This window comes from Rhinolophus sinicus, linkage group LG13 (genome assembly GCF_036562045.2).
Source record: "Rhinolophus sinicus isolate RSC01 linkage group LG13, ASM3656204v1, whole genome shotgun sequence".
Lineage (NCBI taxonomy): Eukaryota > Metazoa > Chordata > Mammalia > Chiroptera > Rhinolophidae > Rhinolophus > Rhinolophus sinicus.
In genome coordinates, this window is record NC_133762.1 from 38,215,871 (window position 1) to 38,239,004 (window position 23,134).

Genomic DNA, 23,134 nt, shown 5'->3' on the forward strand with positions numbered 1-23,134 from the left:
ATGCATAGTAGGTGTTCAATAAAGACATGTTGCATGAATAGACAAATGTATCCACAAGGCTGACTTCAAAATCTTCCTGGGCCATTTGGCAACTCCCACCCAAATGGACGGTACTGACCTAGCAATTCCATTCCAAGACCGAGTAACTCCATTCATAAGATAATCGGTATATGTAGGCACGTTCCCTCTAGCATTGTTTGTAATAGTGAAAACGTGGGAAACCCTAAGTATCCATCAATAAGAGCCTGGTTAAATTAGATAGGACTTATCCACACAGTGAAACACTATGCCCCTGTGAGAAGAGCTAGCAAGTCTGTAAATGCTGATAGGGAGAGAGCTCCAAGACAGACTGCTAAATGAAAAGGCAAGATGGTGTAAATAGTGTAAATAGTGTAAACAGTGTATGTCCATCATTCAAAAAAAAAAAAAAGGAGAAAGAAGTCTAATCGGCCATTCTAGAGTGACCCTGACAGCACAAGTGTTCTTACCTGCTCCTAACCAGCAAGTGACTTTGGGTAACACCTCTGCAAGTCCCATATCCCCTCCTACAAAAAAACAAGGATAAGAAGAAGTCCTCCCTGTGGAGTTACTGAGAGGATTAAAGGAGGAAAAAACATGGAAATGGCCAGCACCTCTCTCAAAGTGAATACTCAAAGACATATTAGTTAAAATAGAAAATTATTTTCCTTATGACAGGATGGGAACAAAGATCATTTACTTTTTTTTAAATCCCTTTAAAAATGTATTCTGTAATAAATTCAAATTTACAAAAAAGTTGCAAGAGTAATACAAAGAACACCTGTATATTATTTTACCCAGAGTCACCAATCGTTAACATGTACCATATTTACACTACCCCCTCATTTTTTTCTTGAACCATTTTATCCCCCTTTACTTAAATACATTCAGCATGTATTTCTTAAGAATAAAGACATTCTCTTATATAACAAGTACAATGATCAAATTCAGGAATTGAACATTGATACAATATTCCTGTCTAGGCTATAGTTGTGTTCAAATTTCATTAATTGTCCCATTATCTTTTTTTTCTTGTGGTGAAAAAAAAATAACTCCACATAACATAAAATTTACCATTGTAACCGTTTCTAAATGTACAGTTCAGTAAAGTACATTCACATTGTTGTGCCAGTATCTTTTATAGCAATTGTTTACCACCATCTGGGATCACACATTACATTTAGTTAGCTTGTCTGTTTAAATTTATTTTAATCTGGAAAAATTCCCCATTCTTCCTTTGTTGATGACTTGTATGACATAGATGTTTTAAAGAGTCTAAGCCAACTGTAATTTTGCATTTTTGTTACATGCTTTTATAATAAAGGAGCTAATATTGAATGTATGATTAGGATAATCAATGGAAACATTGAAAATATCCATCGTATTTTTTCCCCAGATTTTAGTAAAAGAGGACCTGGAGTTTGTCCCTTCTGTTAAAATGCCCTTGGGTAACATGAAGGATCCTTCTGTATCTCGACTGTTTATTTCAATGTCAATCTCCTAGCTGTGAGACTGTACTATAGCTTTGCAAGATGGGATCCCTGCATCGAGAGAAACTGAGTAATGGGGACAGGGATCTCTCCGTATGATTTCTTACAACTGTAATGGAATCTACAATTATCTCAAAATAAAAAGTTTAAATTTTAAAAAATGCCCTTTAGCATTTCAGAGCATGAAGGGTCAACCTTTCTCCTACAGAGAACCTGGCCCCTTGGGGAAATTCCCAGCAGGAATCCTTGTGCCTGAGAAAGGACTTAATGAACTCCTTTCACTTGCAGGGGTTGGGGGAAGGGGCCTCCTTTGCTTTCTACAGGGACATTTTAAAATGAATGAAGGGAGTAAGGTCCCTCATTAGGGCTGAAATGGGAGCTGCTGGGGGCGGGGGTCTCTAGAAGGGAGGCCTGGCCCCAGGTCTGCATTTCCTGCTACAAAGTTATCACATTAACAGTAATCACCACTTCTTTCATCCAACGGTGAATTGTAAAGGAGAACATTGGAAAGACAATTTTTATCTATTGCCTTTGTTCGTTGCCAAGTTCTTAATAAAATTTAAAATTTGTAAAGGCCTAAATAGGCAACCATGGGGATTAAAAATGGGCATTATTATATTCTCGTTCAGTAGAATATTATGCTGCATTTTATGACGATGTTTTTGTAGCATTGATAATTGAAGCCAAGAATGGTGTCTGAGATTTTAAGGATTTCTTTTAGAGTACTTGGAATACCACTTGGGCATGTGGGTTGTTGGAGAGCAGGGTCAATCTGTTGCCAGGTCTCTGTTCAGGCTGAAATTCTTATTTCTAGGTGTTCTCAGATCAGTTATCGTCTAGCCTCTCCGTACCTTGAAAGTTTGTCCATCCTGGTGCTACTCTGAACCCAGAAACTCTGAACATAATATATCCTTTGACCCTTCTAGGAATTTCTCCAAAAAAAAAATAAAAAAAAAAAAATAAAATGTGGAAAAAGAGTTATGTACAGGGATGCTTTTTACCATGTTCTTTTTATAAGATTGAAAAAAAATAGAATAATGACAAACATTTTACTGAGCACTTACCATGGGCCAGTTGTTGTGCTAAGTGTTTTACAAGCAATGTCTCATTGCATCTTTTCAAGTAGGTTCTAGTATTGTCTCCATTTTTAAGGTAGAAAAAAGAAATGGAGGTTAGTGATTTGCCAGAAACAACATAATTAGTTAAGTGGGGGAGACAAATGTGTAAAGGACGGCAATAACACAATGTGATAAACATTAAAATAGAAATAATATGAGCAATAATAGGTAGGCAATGCAAAATATTAACATTACACACGTGTGTATTTGGACGTTTAAAATAAAGCCCAGCACATGATAGGCATTTAAAAATGATTGTTATCATTTGTACCTCAAACTTGAATGTGCCCAGAATCACCTGGAGATCTTGTTAAAAACAAACGTGGATCTTGAAACAGCAGGTCTAGGGTAGGCCTGAAAGTCTGCATTTGTAACAAGCTCCCAGGTAATGTCCTCGCTGCTGGTCCAAGGATCAGAGTTTAATAGTTTAGGATAGCCCTGAATATGTAAAAACAAAACAAATCAAGAAACCCCAATGACCTGTCTTATAGAAAAAGACTGGAAGACAATAGTTACTGTCTCACCACAGTGTTGGGCTGCACTTGCAAGTGAATTTCTTTCCCTTTCTCTGTTTTCTGTCACATAGGCTAATTAAATTCCACAAATATTTATTAAGTGCCACAGCACCCGTCACTAGGAGCAGAAATAAAGGAAATGCAGTGGTTTCCTCAAGGATGTTTAAAAAAAAAAGGTGAAATAATTTAAAAGAACACTGTCAATGGGTGCATTTTCTTTGTATATAAATTATACCTCAACAAATATAACACTTAAAGATATGAATAAATATAATGCCCTGACAGGGATCTTTTTTAAAAGGTTAAAAATATTTTAAAATAAAAATTCCTGGATGGTGAGTCAGGGGGTGTGAGTTCAGTCCATGTCTGCCAGTGACCCAAAGGTTTACTCTCTTCCAGGTACCTCGGACTTGGACAAGTGCCCTATACACATTCTCAAAGCCCTTTGTACTTCTTGCCATCAGTTAATTTCACTCACATGAATTTCACATATGTATGTGTGCCTTCCTGACTAAACTCACTTCTCCCAGGCCAGGCACTGCATCTGGTTTTGTCACTGTGGTGTCCCAACACTTGTCATGCATGGCATCTGCCCCACAGTAGGCACTCAATATTATCTGTTGCATGAATTAAATAATGACTAAAGGGGAGGAGCTTGGCCTCTGGGTAGAAGACATTCTGTTCATACCCTTCCAGAAGGGATTTTTACGTTAAGGGTAGAAAAGAGCACCTGTCTGAGAAAGCCAGCCCGTCCTCCCCATAACTCCCTGACCCCAGGTTTCAAGGCATCCTCATCATACCCTCAAGGCTGGGCACAGGGGTAGGTGAAGCTCTAGACTTGGGGATCTGGTTCTAGATTGCAGTTTTCTCATCTGTCCAATGGAGATCAGGGTAATACTTACCTGGGGAATTCAAGGGGTCCTTGGGAAGAGAGCATAGGGTTAAAGCGTTTCAGGGGCTGCAGTGATTATCACTGTCCCAATAATCTTCCCTCATTGACCTGACCACCGCCCTCCCTGGCACTGTCACAGTACTTGCACTTCATTGAGCCACTTTCCTCCACTGCAGAGGTTCTCAAAGTGTGGTCCCTGGGAAGTTGTTGGAAACGCAAATTCTCGGGGCTCCACTTCAGGCCTTTCTAATCAGATACTCTGAGGGTGGGGCCCACCAATCGGCGTTGAAGCAATCTCCCCAGGAGATGCTGATGCAAACCCAAGTTGGAGACCTAGTGCTCCTAGCAGCAGGACATTCGGCCTGCTGCTGTTCAATTCTCTATCCCCAGGTATCTAGAAGGCATGCAATAGGTATCTGCTGAATGCATAATAATGATGATAATGATAGCAGCTAGCGATTCATTGAGGATCTCCTGTGTGTCAGGCTATGTTCTAAACGTTTTAGGATAAGCCACCCAGGAGTTCATTTTAAGGATAGTGAAACGGGCTCAGAAAAGCCAAGCTGCGCCCAGAAGTGGGCAGGCGGGAGAACCCATGGGGAGTCCGGCGTTTGACCACTGTGCTCCCCAGGGACTGGGCCCAGCGGCTGCGGTGTAGGCGGCTCCGCCAGGGCGCCCGGCCCCGCGCACAGGGGCCGGCATGTGTCCGGGTGTCGGCGAGGGAGCCCCGCCTTCATAGCCCGGACTCCGCGCGTGTCCGCGGCTACACGAGGGTGCCCCGCCCCACACTCTAGCCGGCCGTGGGAGGAGCGCAGCGACGGCTGGGCGGCCCGTGGCGAAAGTGCGGCTGCGGAAGCGCAGCGAGGCGGGCAGCGGCCGAGGAGGAAGCAGGGGGAGGTGGCAGGAGCTGCGGGGCCGGGAGGACGCCATGGGCCGCCTGCACTGCACGCAGGACCCGGTACCCGAGGCTGTGGGCGGCGACATGCAGCAGCTGAACCAGCTGGGCGCACAGGTGGGCTCGGAGGCTGCGGAGCCAGGGCCCGAGGTGGTGCCGGAAGGGCTGAGGCGGGTCCTGGAGGGTTAGACCGAGGGCTGAGCAGCGTCCGGTACGCATTATGGCGTTAGGGGGATGCAGGGAGGGGCTGATGGAAATTAGGGTCTGCGGGAGAGTTTGGGGAGCCGAGGGGTGTCGGGAAGCCTAAGGGCAAGCTGAAGGGTCTCGGGGGTTTGGGGACCCAGAGGTGGGACTGGGGGACTTCCGGGAACGAGTAGAGTCTGACGGGTCTCAGAAGAGGGACAGAGGGGAGTTTTGACGAGGCTGAAGGGAGTTTGGGGAGCCAGGGAGGGACTGAGACGTGCAGTAGTAGGGAGGCCAAAGGGGTTTGGGGAGACGGAGGCGGGTCCTAGCATCCCGAGGAGATCGAGGGGAGCCTGGAGTGGGGGCAGGTAATGCGGGGGTCGGATGTGAGGGTCGGTAATAGCCAGGTTAGAGAGGGGCTCTGTGAACCTGAGGGCAGGGTCTGGGGCGATGCTAGTGATGACATCCACCCTCCCCTTTAGGGAAATACCTGGTAGTGCCCAAAGAAAGAAACCAAGTATACTCTACACACTGTAAGGCTTGGCTTTGATGATGGTGGAGCAGACAAAGCCGGTTTGTCCCATTTCAGGCCATGGGTGTCAACCTTGGAGGCTTCCTGTTCCTGTGCTGGTTGGGATACCCCTTTCATGCCACCAAAGCAGGCAAAATAAATAGATTTAAGTGACACTTCTCACCACCACTGCATAGGTGCATTTCTTTCCCTCCTGGTTGTCATTTCCCAGGAGGTGGGGGCCTTTGCTTTCATCTCCCACAACTTAAAACAGTAAGCCTCTCCCACAACTTACTGTTTTCTCATAAAGTAATGGTGACCGTAATTACAATGCCTGTCATGTTCTCAGGCTGCTGTGTCCAATAGAAATAAATTGCAAGCTATAAGTCTAATTTTCAATTTTCTAGCAGCCACATTTAAAAATGAAAAAGAAACAAGAAATTAATTTTTATGTTTTCTTTAATCCACTGTATCAAAATATCCTTTCAACTTGTAATCCGTATAAAAATATCAATGAGATATTTTACTTTTGGTACTAAGTTTACTGATTCTGGTGTGTATTTTACATTTATAGCGTATCTCAAATGAGACTAGCCCTTTTCAAGTGCACCACGGTACAGGACAGCGCAGTTCTAAGTGCTTTTCTGTGTATTAACTCATTGAGTCCTTGCAACCACTCTACAAGGTAGTATTATTATTCGCATTTTGCAGATGAGGAATCTGAATCACAGATTCAGCTGGTTAAATACAAGTAGCTGTCATTTATTGAGTATGCACTATGTGCCAGGCATTATTTTAGGTGCTGCATGAGTAACAACCCTAAAACTTAGGTGCTATTTATTCCCATTTTACAGATAAGAAAAATGGTTCAGGGAACTAAATAGACCTGTTTAAAGTCAGACAGCCCGGAAGTGGTAGAGCCAGGAGGAATTCAGGACCGGATGTCTGACTTCAGATCCTAAGGAATTAAACACACTAGAATGGAGCTTTGTGGATGATCTCCTGACCCAGGTAGCTTAGCTTTTACTTCTTTATGTGTTGGCGTTTTCTGGAAGACTTCCATTTAGAGAATAAAAAGGGTATTACTGCAAAAAGCCTTTAAGCATATACCTGAAACTAATATAATATTGTGTGCCTACTATAATAATTGTAATAATAATAATAAAACCTTTAAGCTAGGATTGTATGATCCTTAATGTTACTTCCAACTTGGAAGTCATGGAAAATATAAACCACTTCGACATCAGAGTTTGACTCATTTTTTAATCTTGAAATATACTCTAAACCTTTACCTTTGTGTTTTGTTTTTATTTAAACTTTTATTTGTTTAAGTGTGTTTTTCCTGGACCCATCAGCTCCAAGTCAAGTAGTTGTTTCCATCTAGTTGTGAAGGGCACAGCTCACAGTGGCCTATGTGGGGATCGAACCCACAACCTTGTTGTTAAGAGCACCACGCTCTAACCAACTGAGCTAACCCGCCGCCCCTACCTTTGCTTTTAATACAGAAAGCTTTTTCCTGATAAGCAACTTACCAGAATCCTTTGGGCCATTTTCTCCCCTTTTGCTAGGTGATCAAACCTCCCCAAGTACCAACTCTATTAGCTGAATTTATTTTGAAGTCTGAGGCCCACGCCTCAAAGAGAAAAATAATCATTGTATTAATGTTGGCATCACCATTTATTGCTCATTCAGTGGATATTTATCTGACTGCCTACTATACACCAACTAGCCAGTAAATCCAGTAACATTTATAGTCTTAATGGATATGGCCTATCTGCTAGGGCAGATCAGAAAAATGGAAACAAGATGCAGTATTAAGTGTATCTGCATGTGCTATCTGATGTCCTAGGTAATGTGGAGCCTTGAAAATTGGTGAGATTAAAAAATAATCACTTTTAGAATGGTTATGAGAGAGGAAATTCAGAAAAATATAAAGAAGAAAAATAATGGTCTACAATCCTCTCACCTAACTATAAATGAAAGCAATACACACACATTCGAAAATTCAAACAGTATCCAAAGGTATAAAATTAAAACACCTATTTCTTCTGGTCCAGAAATCATCATTTTAATAGTTTCTTGTATATCTATAGGGAAAAAGAAAAGTCTGCATCTGCCATCATATTTAGGTATCCTTTAAAATTTTTTTTTACATAAATGAATCTACCATAATTTATTGAACCACTGCCCTGTTAATAGATACTTAAGTTATTTTCAGTGTTGTTTTTTTTTTTAATGAACAGTGCTGTCAATGAACTGTTTTGTGTGAATGTGTCTGGGTTTACCTTTTTGAACATATCTGAAAGGTATACTTGCAATGGAATTACTAGGTCAAGGGGTATGATCATTTAAAAATTAGATACAGATTGCCAAATTGCCCTCCAGAAATGTCGCCCTAGTCTATCCTCTCATCAGCAGTACGTGAGCATATCTGTTTCCTTGTACTTTCACGAGCACTGATGTCATCGTACTTTTATTTTTGAAGATCTGATAAATGGAAAAATGGTATCTCCCTGTTTTACTGATTCGCATTTCTCTAGTCCGGAATGATCTTGAGCATCTTACGTTTACTAGTAAAAATGGTTAAGATTCTGATTTCACAAATAGTTGGGCAGGTGAGACAGCTATGCAAGTATAAAAGCAAAGAATGGGGGAAAGTGTGCAGGGAAGATTTTATTCAACAAATGCTTACTGTGCCCTTAACAATAATTAAGGTGCTGTGACCATACAGAGTCTTACAAGGAACCGTCTCTGCTAAGACTTGTTCCTGTTCCTTATCAAGATTGAAAATTCTAAGTGCCCCCAGGTGAGGTTCCAAGAGGGAAACTCAGAAATTCAGAATCTGAGTAGGTCCCTTTCATGATAGGAGTGGCCTAGTATCTTGGCCTGTGCTTTGAAGGACAAAGAAGATTTGGGAAAGTAGAGATAGGGATGGGGTTCTGTAACAAACTACTGACCAGATTAGCTTGAGGCCCCTCTAGAGAAGAGAGGTAGGGGGTGAGCTCTCACAAGGAGGTTAAGCCTGAATGCAAAGCTGGGGCCTGGAAATGCAAAAGCAGTTGGAGGGCTTCTTAGCTGCCCCATTATTTTAAAGGCCTTAGGTGGCATAGGAAATGCAGTTGGCCAAAGCTGGGACAGTTCCACAGATTTGCAGCAAAAAACAAACAGAAGGTGAAGAAATAAAACCTCACAAATAGTTTGAGGACACATTCTCAAGCCAGTCCTGACCACCTGTTCCTGTTTTTACTACTATGTAGAACCAGAAGTTAGGCCAGGCTAATACCCAATATCATAAATACTGCAGAAAGACAACGCCTGGATCAGCATTGGTTAAAATGTTTCAGGGGGATATTGGTGAAGTTTTGAGAAGGCAGACACTTCCATGCCGTTGGCTGGTGGGAGTGTAAATCTACACAACTTTTTTGCAACATTTTCTCAGAACTTAAAATGCATATATCCCTTGACCTAGGATACATTTTAAGAATTTATCTTATAGACGTATATGTCACAAAGAACTATATGGGAGGATATTCATTGCAGCATTGTTTATAATAACACCAACAAAATACACACTAATGTTGATCTCTAGGAGGATAAATTATGCTAACTATACAGTCCAATGCCCTGCAATTGTGACTTATATCTGCTCACTTGATTGATCTCTGTTAACAAATTGAGTTTAAAAAGGCAAGGTGCAGGAAGTGGGTTCAGTATAATCCCATTTGTATTTCAAAGAGATTAAATGAAGATAAAATGTTAGGAAAGCAACAGAGGTAGTCAGCAATAACTGCCTGTGGGGAGTGGGACTGAGCTGGGGGGGCCAGGGGGGAGAGAGACATTTTATTTTATAATCTCTTATGCTGGTTGCATTTTTTCAAAACCTTGCACTTATATTAGTTTTATATTTTTAAAGACTAGTTTTAAAACAATACATTTTAGAATAATGTGCCAGGGGGTTGTATGGAGTTTAGTGGGTCATAGCAAAAGGGATGGGTGTGTTTGACAGTCATATTACATGTACAACTTTGGGGACTTTGAGCTAAAGTATCTGCATGTCATTTTTTTTTTAATGTATTGCTTCAGAAAGGTGGATCAAATGATACAGTGACTCAATGGCCATGGTAATTGCTACCATTTGTTTAGCCTCTAGCCTGGCACTATGCTAGAGGCTTTGCATACCCCACCTTTAGTATGTTCTGGATGCTATGTATTATTACTTTTATTTACTCTATGGGGACTGAGACACAGAGAGGCGAAGTGACCTCCCCAAGGTCACTTGGGTGGTTAGTAGCAAAACACTGTTCACATCTGGGTGTTTTAAGCTCTTAAGTCCTGGCTCTCCCCACTGTGCCACACACTATCCGTTGGGAGGAAACGTGGGAAAGTAATGATACAAGTCTCAATCTGCTTGGGCTGCCATAACAAAACACCCCTGATTGGGCTGCTTTAACAACAGAAATTTATTTCTCACAGTTCTGGAGGCTGGTAAATCCAGATCAAGGTGCCAACAGGTTTACTTCCTGGTGAGAGCTCTCTTCCTGGCTTGCAGTTGGCTACCTTCTCATGTGTCTCACACGACATGTGTCTCAGAGCAGAAGCTCTGGTGGGGTCTTTTCCAGGGCACCAGTCCTATGGGATTAGGGTGCTATCTTTATGACCTCATTTAACCTTTGTTACTTCCGCATAGGCTCTATCCCTAAATACAGTAATGAATTCAAAATACAAATTTTGGGGGACACAAACATCCAGTCCATAACAATACAATATCAGAAAAGAGAAGACACACAAAATACACAAAAGAATAAGAGACTGTCCTAATACAATGTATAATAAAGTGTTAAACTTGACTACAACTGGGAGTGCCAAAAAAAATGTATACAAGTGGACACTTTGGTCAACGTTGCTCAAGCAGTAGTTCACCGTAATCAGAAGTGTCTGGATGCCGATGGTAACCACTTTGAGCACCTCTTGTGATTGCAGAAGTCAAACGTGACTTGTATTCATCTTTCGTTTTCGTATATATTGAGTATTACAATTTTAATACAGTGTTCCTTTCTTAAAATGTGTATACATTTTTTTGGCACCCTCTATATATCTCCCAAGTATCCCATTAAAACATCCAAGTTTTCCAGAAAATATAGTAACACAGATACATTGACACTGGTGGTGGATATTATGAATATTTGTAACTTTAAGATGATCAAAACAGGTGTGAACACCTGTGTTTTATTCTTTTCTTAAGGGTCTATAGTTGGATGGGACGTAGGAACACTGAGAAGGAGTAGAATTTCACTGATGTTCTGTGTTATTTTCTTCACAGCAGTTCTCAGCCCTGACAGAAGTGCTTTTCCACTTCCTCACTGAGCCAAAAGAGGTAAAGTATTTTGTGATAAGGAGAGTTCCCCAGTGTGAGTCCTCAGTCCTGAGATGCTTAAAAAGTGAAGACCTGGTGTGTGCTGTTCCCTCTCTGCAGGTGGAAAGGTTTCTGGCTCAGCTGTCTGAATTTGCCACCACCAATCAGATGAGTCTTGGTCCCCTCAGAAGCATTGTGAAAAGCCTCCTCCTGGTTCCAAATGGTGAGTAGCCTCCCTCAGCAGCCAAGGTCAGAGACATTAGTTAAACATTCCCTCAGTCCACAGAGTCGACAGGCGTGCTCTGGGCACTGAGCCAGAGCTTTCAGTAGTGAACCAGACGTAGGCGGGACTCCCAGTCTAGGGAGGAAGCCAGGTAAACAGATAACCCCAGTAGAGTGTAATAGATGTGCAGTTCAAAGTGCAGCCTGCATCCCGGCTGCAGTCTCCAAATTGTTATCTGGTCTTCCACGAAAAGCACAGAAATAGAGAGTAAGCATTTAGAAACTTTTATAGCAATTTGACAGTCTCTTGAACCTAATCATTTTTTTTTTTAAATGGGGCTTGGGTTGGCTGGGTTAGCTCAGTTGGTTAGAGTGTGGTGGTGCCGGTGGAACCAAGGTTGCCGGTTCGATCCCTGCATGGGCCACTGTGAGCTGCACCCGACTTAAAAAAAAAAATAAATGGGGCTTGTATTTTTTTTAATGTGATTAAAATATACGTAACATAAACTTTATTATTGTAACCATTTGGGGCTGGTAGTTTGTATGTGTTTTTTCACTTCCTGTTTCTAGGAATTAATTTTCATTGTATTTTACAAAAATATTGGTCCATGATGGATTGAAAATTAAAAAGATTAGTCTTTCACCACAGACGGTTGGAGAAACGGAGTTTGCCTAGAGCAGTCAGGAACTTTCTAGCAAGGGGGGATGTGATCACAAAGGTTGAGATGTAGGGATGTCCGTCATAGCACTGTTTATGATAGAGAAAAATTAGAAACAATCAAATTGCGAGGCAGCTAGAGATTGGTGTAAAGAACCTTGGTCCATTTTCACCAGGGGACATCCTGGTGGTCAAGAATTCACAGTTCTGAGTTAGATGGACCTGGGTGTGAATCCCAGTCTGTCACTTGATAAGTAGTGTGATTTTGGCCAGGTACCCATCTCTCCCAACCTCTAGCCACAACCCCTCCTTAGCAGTCCCCCACCCCCATCTCAGCTTTTGTGTGTGGTGTGTGTTGGGGGGGCTTGTTTTGAAGATTAATTGAGATAATGTAAATAAAATGCCTAGCACAGTATCTCAGTAAAAGATTGCTCTTATTTTCCAAATTATGTAGTAATTTTAAAAGATGCTGTTGAAGAAAATGTAATGATACAGAAAACCTTTCGCAATATATTGTTTAATAAATAAAAATAGTAATTTACAAAACTTTCTGCCACAGTCCTGTTTTTGTAAAAAAAAGAAAAAAGAAGAAAGAATGTTAACTGTGGCTATATCTGGGTGGTAGGCCTGCAGGCTGTTTTAATTTGTTTATTTTTGTCTATGTATTGGCTAAAAGTTGCTATAGAATTAATGTGGCAGTTTAATTAAAACTTCATTTTATTTAAAGAGAGAAGTGACATTTGAGCCCAGTCTTAAAGAATGAATAAATGTCGACCAGGCTGAGAGGAGATAAAACAGCGTCCCTGATGTGTACACTTTGAAAATCCATGATAAGCTCATCTTCCCAAGATTTCAACCCAACTGTGCACTAAAAGTTGGGGGCTTAATTTGTTTGTTCCTGTCCGGTGCCTTCCCGTATCCTAGTACAGATCCTGCGCTTGGCTCTGTCCTGTGCTCCAGAGGCTCTGGGGGTTTGAATCAGAAGATCCCTGAGGTTTCCATCTGTGAAATTTTATGGTCCTGTTTCTGTGATTCTTGCATTCTTTGCCCTCATGGCAAGTTAAAGGCATGTGAACTACCAGGCTGGATGGGAACGTGCAGTCTTTTTAACATAGGAATAAATTTTCATCGCAGACTTAACACCATGCAGAGCTATGGCGAGTCAAAGGTGGAAATTCCCTTTCACTGTCATCCCACTCTTGTCTCTAGAGATAATCACAATAAGTGTGGTCCTTTTGTATTTTTTACATACACTGGCAGACATTCACATGTACATTCATGTAGTTTTCTTTTTCATCAATGGTCGTAAACCACAGAATTGCTCTGTAGCTTGCATTTTTTCATCCCTGGTACATCATGGAGACCTCGTGACATCAGCTTTATTCTTCTGATGACTACAGTGTACCTTGGACTGAAAGTATCTTCTTTCAGTTAATCCATTTCCCATTGCTGGCCATCTCGGTTCTACTGTTTCACTCTTAGAAACAATGCCCCAGTGAACATCCGTAGGACAGTTGTGTACTCACCATATGTGAGCATTTCTGTAGGCTAGGTGCCCAGAGTGCAGAAGCAGCAGTCTTTATCCTCATGGTCTAGCCTATACCTGTGGGAATGGGTTTGTCTGCAGGTGGAGACCTGTCTTCCCAACAGCGTTGTGGACACTGATTTTCAGGAGACCTCTGTCTGGTGTCCTGGCCACCATTCTTTCCTGTCTTTCTCATCTCTGCTCCCCACCCCACTCCATCTTGTCAGACCGCCTTTAGCCCTTCCCAACCCCTGGGCCCCAGCCCCTGTGCTGCCTCTTTCTGAAAGCCTTCCTAAACCACTTCAGTCCACAGGGGCCCTCCTTCCTCTCAGCAACCAAGATACGATTGTTTTTATCTGCAGCTCTCATTTTGAACCATAATCATTTACTTCTCTATTGTTTATACTGCTTGTATTTGTCTTATCTCGTGGCTCTAGTAGATAGCTAGTTCCTTGAAGTCAGGGGTGGGTTTTCTACCACATTCTGAAGCCAGGATTACGAGTAAACTGATGCCATAGAGCAAGTGCTTAGTACATGCTGGGTGAGGTGAACTGAGTTTGGGAGATCCTGTGACCCTCCCAGGGAATGTCGGGTGTACATTTTCCAAGCAGGATTGATTATCAGTGTCTATAGAAGGTCATTTTCCATAGATTCAGAGAACACGGAGGAACTCATAGCATGCCAATCCAGACATGGCCTTTGCAGATTCACTGGATTTGAATGTTGGTCACATCACCTAATGTACTCAGTTGACCTTGGACAACCAGCCTCTTGGAGCCTCAATTTCTTATCTGAAAGATGGAGGAATAAGAGCAGTTTATGGTGGTGACATTAGGAATAAGTGAGTTAATATATGTAAAACACTTAAGACGGTGCTTGCTAAATTTACTTTATTTGTTGATAGTTTAGTTAGTTTCAGTCCCAAGCCTCCATATCAAATCATGAGCATTTGAATTCACCTCTTCACTATTTAATGCCCCAAAGCTTTTCAAGCTTTTCAAGTTCTAGAACTGAAGTCTCAGGTTCACTGTACTTCTCAGTTAACTCTCAACAGTTTCTGTTTATTTTACTGTTTGTTTTGTTTTGTTGTTGTTTTTTTTCCTCATGCAATCTGACTTTTCTCTTCCTGCAGAGTGAGTTTTCCTGCTTGAATTCTCCATTTCTTCTAGAGCGTCTCCTAAGCATCTGACATTGTAGCTTGTAAATCTCTGGGGACTCTTCCTCATCCCTTGGCCTGGTGTGTCATTTTCCTTCCAGTCCCAGAGGCTGCTTGTCCCAGAGCAAGTTCTTGGCCCTTCAGGCCTCGTTGCAGCAGTAACATCTCCACCTCTGTTCTCCAGTTCTGATTCCAGTTTGCCCTGGAGTACACTTCTACAGTACAGCTTGGAACTTGCTGCTTCTCTCAACTATTTACTTTGCATAATGAAGTCTGTAGTCCTTAATTTAGCGTTGAAGGCCTTTCCCAATCGAATCTGAAATGTAAGACCCTCCCTCATCTTCTTCCACATTCCTCATCCTGGTCCTGCCTCATCGCAGAAGCATAGCTTATAGGCTGAAGGGGCCTCAAGAACCCTCCAGATCAGTCTTGGAGATTCGCACACATTAACATATCTCATCTCTGAAAAATCCTGCAGTAAAGAAACCTGCTTAACCAGTATCTGTGAAACAGTTAATCATGGAACCTTTGGTTGTTTTTTTTTTTCCTTTTTTTTTTGCAGAGAGTCAGGTAAAAGCTTTGTAAAGTGCTGATCTAGTCTAATCTTTGTCTTGCAGATAAAGAAATAGAGTCCTAACAGAAGGGAAGTGACTTGCTTTAGATCTTACAGTGGAAAAGCCAGTGCTAGAACTTCCCTTGATTGGCTTAAAGCCCAATGGATTTTTTTTTTTTTTTTTTATGATTTTCTTTTACTATTTAGTATGTAATTCTTAAAAACACCTGACTTCAATCATTATCAACCCATGGCCAAATTGTTTCATCTATGTGCCATCCGCTTCTCATTGCTTTCCAAACTGGATTATTTTAAAGCAAGTCTAAATCTCTCAGACATCATATCACGATGAATGAATTCCTAAATACCTGGTTATGTATCGCTAAAAAATAAAGACTTTTTCAAACCCTTATCAAAGTACAATGCCATTGTCATATCTAAAATTAAAATATGCAGTCAGTGTTCAGATTTCCCCCTCATTTCATGCATTTTGTTTGTGTATAGTTGGCCCTCACATTGCATTTGGTTGCTGGGTGGCTCTTGTATGCTTACTTGTCACTATGGCTACTTAACAGCCTTGAGACCTTGAGCCAAGTCACTTAACCTCTTTTAGGGAGAAAGCAGATCTAATACCATGTTCCACCGAAAATAAGACTGGGTTTTATATTAAGTTTTGCTCCAAAAGACGCGTTAGGACTTATATTCAGGGGATGTCATCCTGAAAAATCATGCTAGGGCTTATTTTCCGGTTAGGTCTTATTTTCGGGGAAACATGGTATTAGTAGCTCATACACTGTTATAAGGACGGAGAAAGAAAATAAATGTGAAGTGCTCATTTCACTAATTGGTAGCTGTGCCACTGCTAATATGATTGTCATTATCATTATGAGTTGTCTCCTGGACAAGATTACAGATAACTTGACTGTAGGGTCACTTTGTAAGCCTGGTTTTATTTTAATGCTTAGCAAGATGTCTGGTCCTTGTGGGTGCTCACAAACTGATTTTTAAGAAAAAAGTTTTTTAAGAAAAAATGATGGACTTTATAAACCATCCCAGATGGTTATCTGTGTTTAAAGAAGCACATTCTCAAATTTCACCAAATGACATGTTCTGGTGACTCCAGCCCTGGAGTTTACAGTTTTCTGTCTGGTATGTGGTCTAGGCTGCAGGTCTGTCCTGTGCTTAGGACAAAGGACTCACCAAAGGAAAATGTAAAAAGGAAGTTAAGAGCTATAGGCAACAATACTGGATTATAAATTTCAAAATTGCTAAGAGACTAGATGTTAAATGTTCTCTTCACGAAAAAGAAATCATAGTTATGTGCCATAGAGGCATTAGCTGACATTATAGAGGTAATCATATCGCAATATATAAATGTATTAAATCAATACCTTAAATTTCCACAATGTTACATGTCAATTATATCTCAATAAAAATAAATGGATGGATGGGTGTGTGGGTGGATGGATGGAAGGAAGGAAGAAAGGGAGGGATTAAGGGCTTGAGGCTGAGCATGATGCAAATATATTTTTTAAGGAAGGAAGGAGGGTGAGGGAGAGGAGGGAAGGAGTTAGTTAAGGGCTTGGGGCCTAGCATGATGCAGATATATTTTTAAGTATGGCTCCTGCCTATGGTAACAGCAAGATGGAGAGTTTGCGTTTTGATCCCTGTGGTTGGGAGCCTTTGTTGTCAGTCACTGTCGGGGCATTGCCTGGTATTGGTTCCCTGGGACAGCATCTCAGAATGACCTGATATAGAAAAAGCTTGGGTTTGGGGACCCTCTGGCCTATAAGCTCCTTGTCTTTGCCACTTGCCAGCTGTTGTGGCCCTGGGCAATTTATTTAACTTTTTTTTTTTTTAAGTAACATTTACTTTTTTAATTATAGAAAAGTACAAGGACGCACAATGGGTCACAATTTTACCATCGTCACATGAAAAAAACCCCTAGATGCAGCTAGGAAAGTTTTAAATGACAGAAAGGAAGAAAAGTCCCACCCAGTCCCTTTCTCCACAGATATCCACTCTTAAGTTGTCTGTGGATATGTTCAGAAAAAAAATGTATCTTACATCTGCAAACTTAGCTATTGGATGAGGATATAATTAAAGCTATAAATAAGGATATATATGTGTGTGTGTGTATATATGTATATATACTCATGCACACACATAGTATTCACATACACACATATATAGTATACTCTCTTTATTACGCAAAAGGGGTCATAATCCTGTGCAGACTGTTCCTTTTCTTCATTTAATTATATTTGCAAATTGGCACATTGAGAGCTACCTCACTTTTTTTTTTTTTTTTTAAGGAGGGCACAGCTCACCGTGGCTCATGCAGGGATCGAACCAGCAACCTTGGTGTTTATTTAATTTTGTTTTCTTTGTTGGGGAATATTGGGGAACTGTTTTTCTAGGACCCATCAGCTCCGAGTCAAGTCTTTTTTTTTTTTTTTTCAATCTAATTGTGGGGTCATTTTCAATCTAGTTGTGGAGGGCGCAGCTTAGCTCCAAGTCAAGCTATTGTTTTTCATTCTAGTTGTTGTGAAGGGCGCAGCTCACTGGCCCATGTGGGAATCAAACCGGCGACCTGGGTGTTATGAGCACCACGCTCTAACCAACTGAGCTAACTGGTCACCCCAACCTCATTCTTTTTAAAGACTGCTAACATTCCATTGTACGGATTCTTTCAGCATGTTTTTATTGAGTGCCAACCAATAAACAGAGCCAGACACTTTTCTAGGAGCTTGAGGCACAGCAGTGTGCAAAACAGACCAAATCCTTTCTCTCATAGAACTGATATTCTACTAGTGGAAAAATTGGCAATGGGTATATAATATAAAGTTGGGTAGTTATAAATGCAGGCAGAAAAGAAGCAGTGTAAGGGGGCAAGCGAAGAGCAGCGCCACTTGAAATAGAGTCATCAGGGAGCCTTGCGGAGGTGAGATTCAAGCAGAGGCCGAAATGAAGGAATGAGCTGTGCTCCAGTTTGAGGAAGAGTGTTCCCAGCAGAGGGAACTGCAAGGGCAAGTGCCCGGCGGTAGGAATCTGCCTGGGATATTATAGGGAAAGCTGAGTAAGCAAGGGAAAGAGCTTAGGGGTTGTGGAGGAGGCCAGATCGTGCAGGGCATTGTAAGCTTTGGATTTTATTGTAAGTACGACCAGACCTAGCAGAGGGTTTTGAACAGAGGAGAGACATGGTCTGACTTAAGTTTTAACAAAATCACCTTGACATCCAGGCTGTTGTGTGGATGCACCGAAAGCAGCCCACTGTCCCTAACTTGAATCTCTACTGACATTGCTAAAGAACTTCCCGCATATATCTCAGTGTATTTTGGGGGCATAGCTGTTGTGCGAATTCTTGGCAATTGTTGACTATGTGCCTTTTCCAAATATTCTCCCCCAAAAGTTTGATCTTTAGTTTCCTGGTAAATTAAAGGTTTCAATAATCCCACTTCAAAGTACTTTGGGATCACCAAGCAAAATGTTGGGTTTGAACTGGGGATACACAAAGGAGCGGTACGTGTGATAGTTATGAGTTAATTGGACTGGCTAGGAAGTGGCCTCCTTCTTGAAGCGCCTTTATGGCCAAGGTTTCCTGGGGTCTTGCCTTTTTTATTTCCCTGTGGCTTCCTTGCTCCGTCTGATTTTGGAGATAAAAGATTTCCTCCCTTTGTTTACGTGGTTTATTTTACAGGGGACAACAGCCTTTAGGATTGTTTTTCTGGAGTAAGATGGGGGTGGAGACTTGGGTTTAGGGTATTACTTCTGGGCTCTCCCTGGATATGTGGTAGATGTCTTCCTACTCTTTAATTAGTCATCTTCTGGAAGACTAAGAAGTGGAAAATTTGAAAGCGGTTGCCAAATTGTGACTCGTGCAGTAGCCTGCAGGTTAGACATTGGGAAGCCCAGATCGCTGGCAACACTTGGTTTTCAGGAATTGGAGCTGTAGGCAGAACAAAGCAGCCCCCACAGGTGTGTGTTCCAGGGCTGAGAGGAAGGTTTGATGGTCCCCGTGGAAGCAACATGTGAATTGTAAGAGGCCAAACTGTTTAGACCATCTGGATGTACCTCATGAAAGCTGATTTTCTAGGGCAGTGCTGTCCAGTAGAACTTTCTATGTAGATGGAATTGGTCTATATAATCTGCATTGTTCAGACTGTGGCCACTGGGCCCACATGGCTATGGAGCACTTGAAATAGCTAGTGCAAATGAGGAACTGAATTCAGAATTTTATTTAATTTTAATAAATTTAAGTAACCACATATGTTTAGTGGTTATGTATTACACAGTGCAGTTGTAGACTGTTGCACCTCTGCCCAGCCTGACATTGAGCTTCCCCTACTTTGCTCCAGGAATCTGTGGCCTTATTCTTTCCTCAGATCAAGTACTCCCATCCTCAAGTCCACAAAGCCTTTTCTTCTGTTTGCAGGTGTGTGTGTGTATGTGTGTTGTGTTGTACGACAAATGAAATGGGCTTGTCTTGTTCTCCACTTGTCTCAGACGTGCCTTTCCTCCCCGGCTAGACTGAGATCCTCACAGAACTAGCTCAGTTTCTGCGTATTCCTTTTGTCATCTGTGTCGTATAGATTGTGCCCATTAAATACTTACTGCCAACAGATTAATTGATTTGCCCTTTTTAACTGATTTCTCCCGTTTCCCAGGTGCCTTGAAGAAGAGTCTCACAGCCGAGCAGGTCCAGGCTGATTTCATAACTCTGGGTAGGTCATCGCCAAGGTTGCTCAGGGTGACAGGCCTTGAGACTCTTTATTATATTAATGTCTCCTTATGTTCTCTTATAGGTCTTAGTGAAGAGAAAGCCACTTACTTTTCTGAAAAGGTATCATAATTCCTCTTAACCAAGGTTAATTAAGATCGCTTGCTTTTATTTCATGAAAAGAAACAAATGGAATTTGCTGATTAAGGAAAAACCGTCAATCATTATGTGTCACTTCCATAGCTTAATGTTTTTCATTTGGGTTCATGCAAATGACACACATCCAGCTTTTAAGCAGCACTATTTAGTGCATCTCTAATTTTTGTGCATTTTTTTTTAGTGCATTCTTCTGATTTGACTAATATGAATGCCATACAGTTCTTCCAACCTGGATTAAATCTTGGAATGAAAGAAAACATTTATCTTGTTTTCTGCACCTCTATCTGCCTCCATCCCCCTATCTGTGCATATAGGCCCAGCCCTTGGTTTTGCATTCTTCCCGCTGTCTGTATAAATAACGAAACATTGCTGTGTTGGGGGTGGAATGAGGAGGGGGGATTCTCCCATAGTTATGACTTTGGCTTTTTGCTTTTGTTCCAGTGGAAGCAGCATGCCCCCACCCTTGCTCGATGGGCCATAGGTCAGACTCTGATGATTAACCAGCTTATAGATATGGAGTGGAAATTTGGAGGTAATTAGAGCCAGTCTCAGGTCCTCTGGGTGATGTTGCGTTGGGCTGTAGAGGCTTTTAGATAACTTCAATGGGAAAGAGGTGTCCTTGGTCCTCAAAGACTGTTGGGGCCAGCAGCTGCTTCTGTGTTGCTATCCACATTCGGCAGCTGTTTCTATCCATGGCTCTCACAATAAGTTGACTTCTGGAAAAGCACATTTTGCTGTCCTTATTCTCACCCCTACATGGCTTCTGCTGCATAACCTGCACAATTGGGGTCTTCAGAGTGTGTCCACAACCGGCCACTTACTAGTTTTCTGTTTTGTGTCATAGTGACATCTGGGAGCAGCGAACTGGAAAAAGTGGGAAGTATTTTTTTACAAGTAAGTCTTCTCCTGATCCTTGAAAATGAGTAGATTTTTTTGACTTGGTAAAAATTATTAAGTCAACATTGGGTTTCTTTAAATATCCATTTTAATGGATGTTCCACTGAATAAAGCTCAAGAGCATTGTGGTCAGCTAAAGGCATGGTCACTAACATGCTTATTTTCAGATCAACAGGATCTAGGTATTCTTAAAAGTTTGATCGTTCCTGTAATCATGGGAATTGTTAGAAGTTTTGGTGGTGGACAGTCCAGACTGCTCTTGTGTAACTGTCAGGTTAGAAACTGGATGCTTTGATGTTTAAGTGAAAGTTCAGGTTTCAAGAATTTCTTTGCCCAGTTGTCATTTTAATTTAAAATTTTTATTTCTTTTTTTAAAAATCAGTTAAAGTTGGTGGTTAAGAAAGGAAATCAAACTGAAAATTTGTACATAGGTGAGTCCAAATTCCCATTTGAAACTTTTCACTTTTTCTATGTTCTCTTCACTCAGTGGGCGCCTGTAGCCCACCGCAAATCATTTCTTCCAGAAAAAAGTCATTACTGAGCTGTGTTATAACCACTGCCTTTCCTCTCATAAAAGATGGTACAAGGATCATTAATAAGCCGTTGGCAGGTTGGAGACCCCACAGTTGAAGAGCCTTTTTGAAAAAGGGAAAATGCGGGGCGGGGGGAGTTGGGGGGAAAGAATGGCAAAGATTGAAGAGCAAGAGCTCCTGCTGTAGATGTCACCTTGAAATCCTGAGTAATGCCCTTTCATCTCTCTGCTGTGGAGTTAGGCCATTTTAAGTGCCCCTCCCCACCTTTTTTATCAAGCCGAGAACTTTCCCATATTCAAGGCTGTCAGTTTTTTTTTATTATTATGATGATCAATTACCCATCAAGAGCTGCTTGGATGTTGTAAGCCAAGAAAGAAAAAAAGAAAAAAAAATGTCTCTGGGTGGAAATTAATTTTCTTGGATGATTCTGTGGAGTTGGCAACATTTACCTGAAGCGGAATTTTCTCTCCCCAGAATTAACCTTGCCTCAGTTCTACAGCTTCCTGCACGAGATGGAGCGAGTCAGAACCAGCATGGAGTGTTTGAGCTGATTTCTGTCGCTCTGCATCTCCACCTTCCCCTCTTCCCTGCCTCCTCTTCACTGGGTCACTGCTCTGAGGGGCACCTCACTCAGGCCGGTGGGGCACTGATTTGGCCCTGCTTGCCTCTTGGGAGCCCAGGTGCAAAGGTTTCTGAAAAACAACAGGATTAAGTACTTAAGAGCCCTACGCCATTACCTGTAAACTCTTTGTTAAGGGAACCTCCACTACCTGTCTCCCAGGACACTTGTTAGATATTCAAACAGACTATTGCCTCTCAGATTCAGGGAGGAAATAAGCTAAGTCACCACCCCCCCCCATTCAAAGTTCCAGAGTAAATACGCGCTGATCACCTTCCCCCACAGAAAGCTAGGGCTTGTTTATGGCTGGGGAAGAGGCGGACTCTATGAATGACACACGTGGGGAGTCCACAACAGATTATCTATAGTCTATGGTCGCGACTAGCATTGCTAATCAGTTCTTAATGGGGCATCTATGTATAAATACATGCATGGCCTACTCTGAAAAGAACCAAGGCTAAACTCTCCCTTCATTTCCGGTTTTGCCCTGTTGTGTTATAATGAGGCGGGCCTTTGATGCTGTTTTCGCCTGTTTTGATTCAAGCTGACCACCTCTGTGGGTTAGATGGTGAATAAAAAATGGATCTGAAGAAAAGGTCTGCATCCAGTTGTCTTTATGAAAGAGTCATCTGCCTTTCAGCGAGCCAATGCTCTGATCTTCAAAAATTATCTCCCTGGTTTTGATGAAGGCTCTGTGTGTCTTCAGTGAAATTAGCTGTGGCTGGAAGTTGGAATTTGTAATTAAGGGAAGCTCAGGTTAAAAACATGAAAAGCCGAGCATCTCAGTCCTTTGCTTTCAGATGACCTTAGCGTCCACCCTAGCACGCGACTTCTCCTACCTCTTCCTGCTACCTCAGAAAGTTTTAAAATTTTTAAATAGGTTCAAAAGATACAGTGTTAAGTAATTCCTTCTCATCCCCATTTCTCAGTTACCTAGTTATCCTCCCCAAGGCAACCACTGTTACTACCGTGTTTCCCCGAAAATAAGACCTAGCCAGACAGTCAGCTCTAAGACCCTGTTTTATTTTACTATGATATAAGACCGGGTATAATATAATATAACATATAATAATAATATAATATCGGGTCTTATGTAATATAAGACCCAGTCTTATAT

The 23,134-nt window shown here is 41.7% G+C and overlaps 1 protein-coding gene and 1 non-coding gene across 4 annotated transcripts; one reads left to right on the top strand and one right to left on the bottom strand.

The window, feature by feature from the left end:
• Positions 1–4,650: 4,650 nt before the first annotated feature.
• COMMD7 (COMM domain containing 7) lies at positions 4,651–22,612 on the top strand. 3 transcript variants are annotated; one of them, XM_019748520.2, is made up of 9 exons: positions 4,651–5,045; positions 10,943–10,996; positions 11,096–11,198; positions 19,757–19,813; positions 19,895–19,932; positions 20,410–20,500; positions 20,813–20,862; positions 21,248–21,296; positions 21,873–22,612. In XM_019748520.2, the coding sequence occupies exons 1-9, from the start codon at positions 4,962–4,964 to the stop codon at positions 21,947–21,949; spliced, it is 603 nt and encodes a 200-aa protein (XP_019604079.1). In that variant the 5' UTR covers positions 4,651–4,961; the 3' UTR covers positions 21,950–22,612. The 3 variants fall into 3 exon arrangements, with proteins under 3 accessions (XP_019604079.1, XP_019604081.1, XP_019604080.1); XM_019748521.2 differs by having other exon boundaries at positions 4,861–5,045; positions 10,946–10,996; positions 21,873–22,098; XM_019748522.2 differs by lacking the exon at positions 21,248–21,296 and having other exon boundaries at positions 4,858–5,045.
• On the bottom strand, positions 7,029–7,102 carry TRNAK-CUU (transfer RNA lysine (anticodon CUU)). Its single transcript has one exon. It is a non-coding gene; the product is annotated as a tRNA-Lys (tRNA).
• Positions 22,613–23,134: the final 522 nt, after the last annotated feature.